A 12,738-nucleotide genomic window follows, 5' to 3' on the forward strand; every position below is an offset into this window, starting at 1 on the left:
TTTTCGTTGGGGAATTTATCGTTTCGGGCAGCGAATTGGGGAATTTTCTCCGTCGAACCGCGAGAGAATTCGTTGTTTGAGGGATTTCGTTGTTTACAGGGAGGAATTTGGGGGGAGATTTTTCTGTTTGCTGAGGGATTTGTCCCCTTCCTTGGTTGGAGGTGATAAACATCGCGCCTTTCTCACAATTGAAAATGAAACTTCGATGCTTCTGTATACAACAAGGCTTGACTTTTTGAGTTTAGTATTCGTTTCAGCGTGCATTCCTCGCTACAGGGTGGTCCAAAAGTCGGTTAACCTTTCTAGAAAACTAAATTAACCTTTTAAATAATCGATTTTAATTTCACTTTATTCTCACGAATCTCGGTACCTTATAAATGCTTACATTTACTTCTTACATCTTTCAGTTCCCTACAACGCGTGGGGTGGCCAAAAAGTCACCATTCTAAAGACTAAATCGCCCTCCCGAACTGCGCCAACCCCGTCAAGTGGCGATGAGTGCTTGTGAAGGGATCTTTCCCATAAATTAATGCGAACTCTTCAGTCTGTCAGTTACTAAATGTACGGTTATGCATCACAGACGGCAATGTTATCGCTAAAATCACTTGACTTTCAACCCCTCAAACTCACCAGATCCCTCGACTTTCAGCTTCTCAAGGAGACAAACCAACGACGGCGCTAAATCGAAGTTATTTAAATGCAACTTCTGGAAGTAAATGGTCTCTCCTCCTCAACTCTTCTTCCGATTCTCTCTCTCTAATCAAGTAAGAAGCATTATTGTCTACCATAACTTCTGCAGCTCTAGTCCTACTGGAGAAATTAGAACTCATGGAGCTACCATAGGCTCCAGCATGGTAAATAACCAACAAATCACCTGGTAACACTCGAAGGAGTCGTTCTTCCGCTAGGACGTCGGAATTTTCACAAACGGGTCCCACTACATCGTATATTTGGCCCTCTGATTCCCTCCTAATCACTTCTTCCACCCTATGGTAACTACCATAGAGAGCTGGACGAATTAATTCTGTCATAGATGCATCTACAATGGCAAAATTCTTGCACCCCCTCTTTAAATACTCTATTGTAGTGACCAAAACACCCGATTCTGCCAACAAAGATCTCCCTGGTTCCATTATAACTTGCATGCCTTTAGAAAAGATGGGAGCGGCGAGGGTTCGAACCCACTCGGAAATATCTGGTGAGGGATCGTTGGGACGATAAGGGACACCTATACCACCTCCCAGATCGACGAAATTTAAGTCAACCCCAGATTTACCGACTCGGTTCACTAATTCCAGCAAACAATCCCTAGCTTCCAGTAGGGGTTGGAGGTGTAGAATTTGAGAACCGACATGACAATCCACACCTTCAGCTTTCAAGAAGGGTGAAGAACGTATCCTGGAGTACAGTTCGGGGGCTTCCTCTAGGGGGATGCCAAATTTATTACTTTTTAATCCAGTTGCAAGATAGGGGTGCGTTGCAGCATCGATGTCTGGATTCACTCTAACTGCAACGGGTGCCACAATGCCACTGCTCCTAGCAATTTCTTCCAGGCGATCGATTTCTTGCCACGATTCGGTGTTAAAACACTTGATCCCAACTTCGAGACCCATTTTTAGCTCGTTGGTACTCTTGCCTACACCAGAAAAGACGATATTTTGGGGGTTGCAATGGATTTTTAGAACACGAAGCAGTTCCCCCGAAGATGCGACGTCGAAACCGCACCCCTGACGACACAGTAAGTGCAGCAGAGCTTGGTTGGAATTGCACTTCACCGGAAAACAGATTACGTGATCGCAACCTCCCAAACCCCGGTCATACTGGGCCAGTTTTTCCAGGATAATCTGCTTGGAGTAAAGATAAAGAGGGGTGCCATACTGTTTCGCCAAGTCTTGGATAGGAAGGGATTCTATGTATAATACTCCATGGCTCCGGTGAAATGCCATGATTTAAGAGCACGGATCAACCGACAGACGGCCTGGGTAGAGCGTAGATGCATTCTTATACACGTTGGCTATCTAAAAATCGAATACTTTGTGTTTTATCCAACAGTACAACGATAATAAACGACTGTATCTTTGTTAAATTATGAAATACGTAAAGATACAAACAGCTGTACGCTTCGGTTGCTGATAGTAGAGTAATTTACCTCATTATTTTTACCGATATCAGCATTATCTACACTTAAACAAACCCTGATTCCCACGCATAATTTTAATTTAATGCCACATAAACACCAAATTTATGATAATTTTTGCGAGGGGATGCCCACGTAGAAAATTTAGTTTTCTAGGTGATTTCCCCACTAGAAACTACTAAAACATAGACACGAATTTATCCAAAATGGCGACTAGAAACTGGAAGTGTGTGTGTGTGTGTGTCTATCCCCTGAGAGCGTTTATTATACGCTTTCAAACACGTTTTATCAGTGGTACTGAATGGATGAGACATGTCTAAGCTTCTTACAAGTTGGCTGTCGTTTAGGGACCTTTTTTTTGTTTAGAAATTCGTAAAATAAACTGAAAGTTGTGTATTGAAATACGTCATTGTCACCCAATAACGTAACTTAATACAAAGAGTCAAAGGGTCTGCTCCTACTTTCTTCTTTTCTAGGGGATTTCCAAATTTACTACTTGAACGAGTAGCTTTGTGTATGTGTTTTTTTATGTAGTAAGCAGGGGACTAGAGTAAATTACGTCACAGATATTTTGGTACAATAAGTAGGAGACTAAAGTTGAATGTTTTAGTATAGTAAACTCGAGATTTCATCGAAAATGGTAAAATATAAGGCATATTTACTTAAATTATGGCATAAATATCATCTACATTAACTCTATAACGTTTGTAGAATAGGTTTTAAGGATAAAATTCTAAAAAATAACGTTTTTTTAAGCTACAAAACCGGATTAAAAGAGGCGTAATGGAACAGATGTGGGAGAGTTCTAATCCGCACCGACTTCCCCACCCAACAATGCTCTTTTTTTTTCAGAATACAAGAGCTAAAATACCCTGAAAATTACATTTTTATCTTAACATTTCGTTCTCTTGGTCGTGGTTCCATATAAAGTTCGCGTGAACAAAGAATAAGAGGGATTAATTTAACAATGATTAGCATTTAATCCCGTAGAAAATAGGGTGAATGACGACAAGTTCTGGATTTAAACGGATTAAATCCATTAATCAAACAAAGTAAAAAAAGATTTTTTTTTTCTACAGAAAATTTCGTAAATTCGAGGGGTTAACACGCTTTGAAACGAATGAAACGGACAGGAGAATTAAAACACGTCTTAAACTAGTCAAAATTCGAGAAAATTTAAATCAAATCGGCGTTAAATCGCGAATAAATTAAATGAAAAACTAGAGAAAACCAATTCAAAAAAGTCAACATTGAGTATACAGGGGTGGACCAAAAGTCAGTTAACTTTTACTCAAGCCATTCGGCAATTTTTACCTAACAAATTAGTCAAACTAGACAGCTATTTAGTCTTTTCGATGGTTTACCGACTTTTGGACCGCCTTGCGTATCTATACGCTCGTTAAATACGTCACACACACTTCTTATCCCTGTCTTCTACTGTCTAAAAGTAGAAATTCTAGAATTATCACCGAAAAAAAAAGTTCATTAGGGACAAAGGGGTGGAAGTATGTAAGCCATTTTTCGCCCGACCAGAAATTATTATAAGGTGTAAGGCGATACTCTGTAAATACACTCGATCTTCTATAAACACGTGCGAGGTATTGTGACGTTTTATGATCGATACCGGAAATAATATAATCAAAACACACGCTTAACATTGAGTAAATGGAGTCGCGTGTTTAGTCTATTCACTCGAATTATATAATACAAAGTTCTTAAATTGTAACAATGCAGTTTGTAGTGTGTTTCGGGCGTGAAACATTGAATCGAAATTTGCTTCAAATTCTATATAATTCTGTGGTAGAATTTTCTATGAAAATCACACGAAATTCTTCAAACACGTGCTTAAGTGTTGGACGAGAGGATCAAAACCTTTCTTTACTGTCTCCGTCTCCTATTGTTCTCTCAATTGTAAGCAGAAATGGTCTTTGTGAACAGAATCCTTTACTACAGCTTGATAGAATGATAAAGCATGCATTCTATAGGCCAGATACTTCTAAACTCGCAATCTTTCTTCACACGAAACGATCTCATCATGTATAATTCCGTACAATTTTGTACAACGACGTATAAACACCTCATTTACTCAAAAGATTTATGATTTTACCCGATAGAAGCGTGGGTTTTGGCCAAAATCGTCCTACTTTATTTTTGAAACAAAATATTAAATTGTTGCACGCGAGTTTCTTTTATTGCGATCTTTCCTCCTCGTCTGTGGATTTCACAACTAAATCCCCCCACCTTTTTTAAGTGTTAAATCGAAGGTAGAATAGGATGGAAAACGGGACAAAAGATGCCAGCGTGTAGTTTGTATATATGTATATATATATATAAAGTCAGCAATCTCCCACAGCCCATGAAAGCAAGTGTGGTTTTCCTACACTTCTTCCCTTCCTAGGACAGCCTTGGAAACTATATCAGAAAACCACGCCCCCGCCAAAATAGACTGGTCCACCTGGTAGCGTTAACGTTCCCGTTCTACCTCCATCTTCCGAGTGAGACCGTACCCATCCAATATAACATGGAGCGATCAGGCCCTTGAACTTTGTCTGCCCGCTCAACTAGTTTTTCATGTCTGCTGCTGTTTCTTTCAAGGTCGCATACTCATACAAACTTATTTGTATCCGCGCAATCACACTAGCAGCATGCTTATTCCCTCTCGTTAACGTGCAGCAGCCGTACGATTTTCCTCTAATTTTACGACTACGAGTATGGAAATTCAGAGTTTTTTTTTTCCTTCTTCTGGTGTTTCTTCATATATATATATATATATTTTTTAAATTCTGTCTGTCCGGTACGCTGTACAGGATGTAGGGAAGATTGCGGAGAGTAGACTAGGAGCCACGGTACTAGAAGTCGAAGGCAGAAGAGAGAGAAAGATAGACAAAGCACTCTTTTATTTAACGTTCCTGTTCTTTCTCTTGTAAACATGCACACGCACATACAAACACAAGATCCACAAATGCCCCGCGAGATGTTATGTGGCAATCTGCAATGGTTTACCGTTGCAGAGTGCCAATTCGTGAACGACAAAGAAGGATATTTTTTCCGAGATTTCTTTGTGGAATCTTTCATGGTTTTCTAGTCGTTTGCTCGACTAATCCATCGCTCCTTCTGTCAATTGATACTTATCGATGGAAGGCGATTCTATGAAGGAAATTTTCCACGTGTTTACTAGAAGATTGTAGTTTTTTTTTTCTGAATTTTTCGAGTTTTTGCGAATTGTAAATGCGAAAAGAATTCTTAGCACAGAGCTTCATTCGCTTCCATTGTGAATTTTTATTAGTTCTATTCTCAAAGTTACTCACTAAGATCGAAAATTCTTTTAAAAATCTTATTTCCGAGATTATTTTGCTAATTTTTTTGTACGTGTGTGTAATTTTCGAGAATTCAAAATAATTTTTTTAAAAAACCACTGAAAATTTTCACGAATTCCGTAAAGTAATTTTTTTTTTTTTAAATTCAAAATCACAAATGTCTTTAAAAAGTCTTACAAAAATTAATTTTAAAAAGTAGCAAAAATTGTCTTAAAAATCTCTCGAAAATATTTTCTTAAAAATTACAAAAATTCCCTAAACAATCTCGCAAAAATCAATTCCAAAAAATTAAAAAATCCTCAAAGAATCTCACAAAATTCCCTAAAAATCTTGCAAAACTCAATACCAAAAAATTCTCAAAACATCTTGCAAAACTCAACACCAAAAAAATCCTCAAAAAATCTCACAAATTCCCTAAAAATTCTTCGAAAAAATCTAAAAAATCTTCAAAAAAATCTCACAAAATTCCCTAAAACATCGTGCAAAACTTAATACCAAAAAATCCTCAAAACATCTTGCAAAACTCAATACCAAAAAAATCCTCAAAAAATCTCACAAAATTCCCTAAAAATCTTGCAAAACTCAATACCAAAAAATTCTCAAAACATCTTGCAAAACTCAACACCAAAAAAATCCTCAAAAAATCTCACAAATTCCCTAAAAATTCTTCGAAAAAATCTAAAAAATCTTCAAAAAAATCTCACAAAATTCCCTAAAACATCGTGCAAAACTTAATACCAAAAAATCCTCAAAACATCTTGCAAAACTCAATACCAAAAAAATCCTCAAAAAATCTCACAAATTCTCTAAATCTTCAAAAAAATCCTCAAAAAAATTCACAAAATTCCCTAAAAAGTCTTGCAAAACTCAATACCAAAAAATCCTGAAAAAATCTCACAAATTCCCTAAAAAATCTTCGAAAAAAATCCAAAAAATCCTCAAAAATATCACAAAATTCCTCTAAATAAATTTACAAAAATAAATCTAGAAAAATCTCAAAATTCTCCAGAAAAAATCTCACAGAAATAAATATTAAAAAAATCCTCAAATTTTGAACAAAATCCTACCAAGTTAAAAGAAAAAATAATCCAAAACAAGAATGGAAATTTACCCGGAGGGAAGAAGAAGAGAAGAATGAAAAAAAAAATAATAAATAAATAAATAAATAAAAAACGTTAGACGGATTAATTCAGTATTTACTTTAGCCCATTTGAAGAAAGAATAATCAGCTGGCCAAGAAAAAGAACCCCCTCTTCTTTTTTCCCCCTTTTAGTTAGGGAAAAAACTGCATTAAGTCGTAAAGATAAAGGTGCAGTTGTATCTAAAGACAGTGTGATGTTACAGGAAGCTCTCAGTCTTTATTACTGCTGCGATCATGTGGACACGTCTCGGGCATTTTTAAGAAATTGCTCCAAGACAATCGGTTAGGTATCACTAAATTGAACTGCGGCTTTCCGATAATGACTAGCTAACACAAGAGCGCGGAACACCCCCAATAGTCTCTAATGGAAAGTCTTGGTGAAAGGACTAATTTTCCAATCCAACGATCTCTAAACAGTCGCCGTGTTGACAACTGTCCTCTTTGGCTTTTCAATCCCGTTTCCGTCCCGTGTCTAGCTTAATTTATTGTCCTTTCCTTCCGATTTTGTCACCTGCCCGCTTCCACCCCATTTTTAATTGTATTGCTGCCTTCTTTCCCCTGGTGGAAATTTGCCTAATGAATTTGACCGTCTTTTGTCGTTTGGTGTCGCGTCGCGGTTGTTGGGTGTATTATTTTTTTTTAGGGGATTTCTGGTGTTTTGGGGTGCCAAATTCCGTCCCGAAGGCTCGAAGAATTGTTTGAGCGACGCCTTAAAAACACTTTTCTTTAAAATATCTTATAAAGTTTTTGGGGGTGACGAGAATGTTTGCGTCATTTGGAAGATAATCAGTCCACTTTAGAAAGATTTAAGATAAATTTTTCAAAGAAATTTCCCTAAAAATTCCAAAAAATTCCCTAAAATTTTCGTAGCATTTTTTCATAAAAATTTCCGTACTTTCCCTTCAACTTTTTTTCTGTAATTTCGTTTTAAAATCTCGCAAAAATTGATGAACCTTGAACGATATTATATTCGGGAATTAATAATAAGGGTGGCCCAAAAGTCAATTAACTATTGTCTAGCTTGTACTCCTGTATATACCGTACATATTCCACTACACCTTTACTTGACTGTACAATTAATTAAATATAGGTCTTGGCACCTTACCCTCGACCTGTTAACCTCTTACAAAACACGGGCCAAAAGTCAGTTAACCATTGTAAAGACTGAATTGTTGTATAGCTTGTACTCATATATATATATATATATATTTGAATACACCTTTACTTGATTGGTATCATTTAACATTTTACAACAAAGGGTGGTCCAAAAGTCAGCTAACTATTGTAGTGGCTTACTTGTCGTATAATTGCTACACATTTACACTCGAATATTCGGACGAGAACAGGTCGAGTTAGTCTTTACAACGGTTAACTGACTTTTGGTTCCACCCTGTATTGTAAGAAGACACGAGGTATAGAAACTAAGGTATTTTTTTAACGTTTTTCCTTCTAAAAAATTCTAAAATAAACAATTAAACGATTTCAAATAGGGGTTTTAGGGGTTTTCTGTACGAGAATAGGAGCCATATAATAACTTGTTAAAAAAAAATCAACGACGTGTACAACAAGAGGAGAGGAAAACGTGGGTAAATCAATTACAACAACATATTTAAGAGGGAAGATTTATTAATAAAATTGTATTTACTTAACAAGTAGCGAGGAGGAGGGGGGTATTAATTCTGAGAGAAGGAAGAAGGAGGAGGACGAGGAGGAGATCCTTAAACAAATGTACAAGGAGTCGCATGATTTTGCATTCCGTTAAGCACCGCAGCAGTAAAGATGAAACTCCACGTGAAGATGTCACATAACACAATGTTGTACATCCTATATATGTTCGAGACACAGTCGGAGACACGCTGTATGTACACCCCTCCCCCCGCGTTGGAAAAATTATATTCGTTGGGTGTACGAAACAATGTAACTACATAACTCAATCGTCTAACCCCTCGCTAATGGCAACCGTCTGAGAGCCCATCGTATATTTTGTCAGCAGCTTGCAGAACAACACATAAAATCATTTTTATGACTGTTGCAAAATGGTTTTTGCGCATGCGACCGAGTCTCGTGCAACATGATTCACCTCGTGCGGCACATGACCATACTTTACACGCCAGAAAATATCCTTTTAAATCCTTCAACTTTGCGCCAATCGTATCCGACGTAACATCAATTTCCACGTGGAATTTCCAGTTTATAAATTATTAAAAAAACAGAAAAAAGTATTATTTATTTTCCTTTCGGGGGTCACGAAGTTCGATTTCTGACGTCACAGAAATTGAATTTATTATTTTATCGAGGTTTTTTCCCCTCCCTCCTCCCGCGCACAGACAGAAGGATTTACCTCTTAGACGTATGAATTATTGGAAGGGGGAAAAACCCCATTAATAATTCGTAATCTATGGGGGAGGTTGATAAAATAATATCAAATTAGGAAATATATAAACGGGGTGGCCCAAAAATCGGTTAACAACCGCTGTCTAGTATTTACTCGAATAATATTGTAATTTACTTCTTTTGCCTTTGATATATATATTTTTTTCTGCAATCTACGGTGTGGTCCAGAAGTCAGTTGACAATTCTAAGACCGTTTTGACTGTATAATCGAACACTGAGATTGGTTTCTTACAATAGAGGTCAATAGACCCAGAAATCGGTTAACTGTAACGACAAAAGCTATTGTAATATTTAAATACAAACCTTACAGAGACCCTTATCGTTAGACAGACTACAGAAAATACGTTTCTTTAACAAATTGAAGGGCTTTGACGGCTGGTTCGAGCGGTTAACTGACTTTTGTGCTACCCAGAAAATGAGAGATGAGAGAGAGAGAGGAAATAGATGATAAAAGAGGAAAAATGAGAGAGAGAAAATGGATGATAAAAGAGAAAAAATGAGAAAAAATGGATAATAAAAAAGGAAAAATGAGAGAAAATGGATGATAAAAGAGGAAAAATGAGAGAGAGAAAATGGATGATAAAAGAGAAAAAATGAGAAAAAATGGATAATAAAAAAGGAAAAATGAGAGAAAATGGATGATAAAAGAGGAAAAATGAGAGAAAGGGGTGATAAAAGAGGAAAAATTAGAGATGAGAGAGAGAAAATGGATGATAAAAGAGTTAAAATGAGAGAAAATGGATGATAAAAGAGGAAAAATGAGAGATGAGAGAGAGAAAATGGATGATAAAAGAGTTAAAATGAGAGAAAATGGATGATAAAAGAGGAAAAATGAGAGATGAGAGAGAAAATGGAGATAAAGGAAAGAGAAAATGAAAAATGTGAGAGAGAGAGTGGGAGATAAAAGAGAAAAAAGAACGATAAAATGTAAGAGAAAAAATGAAAGATGAGAAAAAGAGAGAGAGCAAATAAGAGATGAAAGAGGGAAAAAATGAGGAGAGAGAGAAAAATAAAATATAACAAAGAGTAAACGAAAAAGAAAAAGAATGAAAGACGAAAGAAAATGTAAATTTTCTTTTTCTATTTTCTAAAAAAGTTTCTTCCCTATCAATATTCGAAGAGTAAATGTAAAAAATAAATAAACAAATAAGAATCCAGATCAAAACTATATTTAATATAACCTCATACTTGAAGGCATTAGAAGATTATGCAAATACAGGTTCCAAATGAAAAATTATGCCAAATGTAAGGCCCTAATAGAAATATAATATAGTATTATAAAACCTATTTAAAAAATAATTTCAATATCAAATCTCTTAAATAATTCATTTTTATTTAATAATTACTTATTTATGATATTTTTAAAAATTAATTAATTATACGCTTAGGGCCTGAAATCTTTACGTTTATCATTATTCGTTACATAGGAAGGGCCCGTTATGTTACAGCTTAGTATAGTGAAGTATAATTAAATCAATCGATAATACGATCCGAATAATTAAACCTTAATATAGTGCCACCCTCGTAAAGCGAGATCATCGCGAAATATTGACTAGAGAATTAATAAACGAATTATTTTGTATTACCAAAAACACGTGGCTTTCAAACGTCCCTACCACACGTAATTCTTATTTTCCAGTTACTTCGATATAACGCCACACTCAGAGGCCGAGCGTTAAAACGAAGACAGCGTATAATCGAAAGATAATGCACAAAACGTTTCCTCAAAGTATCCAACTCGAAACCGCGAAGAACCAAGCCGGGACTTGACAGAAAATAAATAACAAAACCACGAAAGAGATGGTATATAAGGGGGATCCTTTTGTGTATATAAATAAAAAATAAAAAATAAAGGTATTTCGGGAGTGAAAGGGAAGAGAAAAAGAAAAATCCATAGAAAGCAATGATTAGATAAAAACCTTTCATTTTGACTTGAAGTTCCGGTATGAGTGAGGCTCTGGTAAGTTGAAAGGGTTTTTGGAGGTAGCAGCTCTTCCCACACAGCGTTTTATCCTGGAGTGTTTAAGTGAAGCTCAGTTCTTGGCTTCATGCAGATCACATTAATTTCCTCCATCCTCGAAAGACGTCTTTGATTATAGGTTTATACCCGTCAAAGATCCGGACTCCAGTGATGAAAGGGAAACGGATGGCATCCATGGAATTAACTCAATGTTAAATAACGGGTTTGATGCATCAAAAAATTTTCCAGCCATCTGTGTGCATTCTGTTCGTGTCTCGTGCTTCGGTGGGATGTCTTTGTATGCATTGATGTAATATCGACAATATGCTTTGACAATTTCCACCTTCGATCCCTTCTCTTGTCACCTCTAATTGGCTGTGATCTCTCTTATAACCTGTACAACTTTGCATAATTCCTCGACCGCTGCATTTCTTTTTAAGGTTAATAAAAGCCTTATAATGTGTTTAAGGCTACGGTTTATCTATTCTAAAGGCAGCAGCCTTATATACTGTGAAAGACTATATATGGTTTATTATTTATAAAATTAATCTTGTGTGGTGTATAAGGCTACAGTTTATTACTTATAAAGGTGGTCTTGTGTTGTGTGTAAGGCTAAATACAGTTTATTATTTATTTATAAGACTACATACTTATTAATAAGGTACTTATTAGCTCTTAGTGGTTAAGGCTACATACTGTATTTCTCATGGTTTATAAAAGTAGCCTTATATAGTGTATAAAGCTACATACTTCTCACGGTTTAGCCTGATAGAGGAATTATAAAACGATATAATTTGGTTCTGTAGCATGATTTCTTGTAAGGCCATTGTTGCTTTATATTCCTATAACGTTGCCTTATTAACTCATTGCCAAATATGTAAATTTTTGGGCTAAATTTCTATCGACTTTTGAACAAAATAGCCAATTTAACCTTTATAACGATTAACTGACTTTTGAACCACCCTGTACGTAATCTAAGGCGATTATACATTGCAATAACATGAAAAATTCAAGCATCTCTGTTCAATTTTACAGATAATAAATCAGTTTTAAACTGAAAATATCAAGGACTTGTATTGTATTTTTTTAAAAATAAAATATCATAACAGCTGGAAAAGTTATGCAACTCATTGCTAGAGTTTTTTAAAATCCAAGATTCCCATTTTTGTAAAGCAGGTGACTGTGTCACAGATTTGGCAAACAATCTGTACTCTTACTAAGTAGATACTGGGGCCGTATTCTGGTCATTGTCTCTGGTCTCTCATCTCTCACAAGCTGGTTGCTGATTGGCTAATCATTTGGATTAACCAATCAGCGACTGGCTTAAGAGAGACCAGAGACAGTGACCAGAATATGGCCCCTGGTCCCTGTTATGGTGTATTGTAAAAATATGCCTGGCCAAATTCATGAAACAAGCTGTACAGGAATTGCAAAATTTGATATTTTTTTAAAAATAAAAACTCACATAACAAAACAAAAAACTAACACTAGTTACTTTGAGTAGAAATTTAGTTTAAAATACATGAATAGTTTTTATCATTTATGTTCAATTTTAATTTTTTCAATTATAATAAATGTAATGAAAAATTAAGAAAATATAATGAATTGAAATTTTTCATTTAAAGACAGAATAGAGCTAAAATGAAAGTTTTAGGTTTGATACAAAGGTATTTGATACAATATACATGAGTACACAATGTAGTATACATAAAGATTATAGAAATTGTGTTTGTGTATACATACATAATTTTTATCATTTTATATACCTAAAAGTTTATAAAAGGTGTCC

At 35.5% G+C, this 12,738-nt stretch overlaps 2 protein-coding genes across 2 annotated transcripts in view; both read right to left on the bottom strand.

The window, feature by feature from the left end:
• The window catches only part of LOC111620538 (cadherin-related tumor suppressor-like), a 56,823-nt gene that overhangs the window by 14,613 nt on the left and 29,472 nt on the right, over positions 1-12,738 (bottom strand). The window lies entirely within an intron of this gene.
• Positions 120-2,162, bottom strand: LOC111620546 (diaminopimelate decarboxylase-like). Its single transcript, XM_023362481.1, has one exon. The coding sequence runs from the start codon at positions 1,944-1,946 to the stop codon at positions 690-692; it is 1,257 nt and encodes a 418-aa protein (XP_023218249.1). The 5' UTR covers positions 1,947-2,162; the 3' UTR covers positions 120-689.

Source organism: Centruroides sculpturatus, unplaced genomic scaffold, assembly GCF_000671375.1.
Source record: "Centruroides sculpturatus isolate CEXI.00-Female unplaced genomic scaffold, Cexi_2.0 scaffold74, whole genome shotgun sequence".
Lineage (NCBI taxonomy): Eukaryota > Metazoa > Arthropoda > Arachnida > Scorpiones > Buthidae > Centruroides > Centruroides sculpturatus.

Bases quoted from the DNA above. Each gene is read 5' to 3' on its own strand.
- LOC111620546 (XM_023362481.1), bottom strand. From the start codon at position 1,946: ATGGCATTTCACCGGAGCCATGGAGTATTATACATAGAATCCCTTCCT.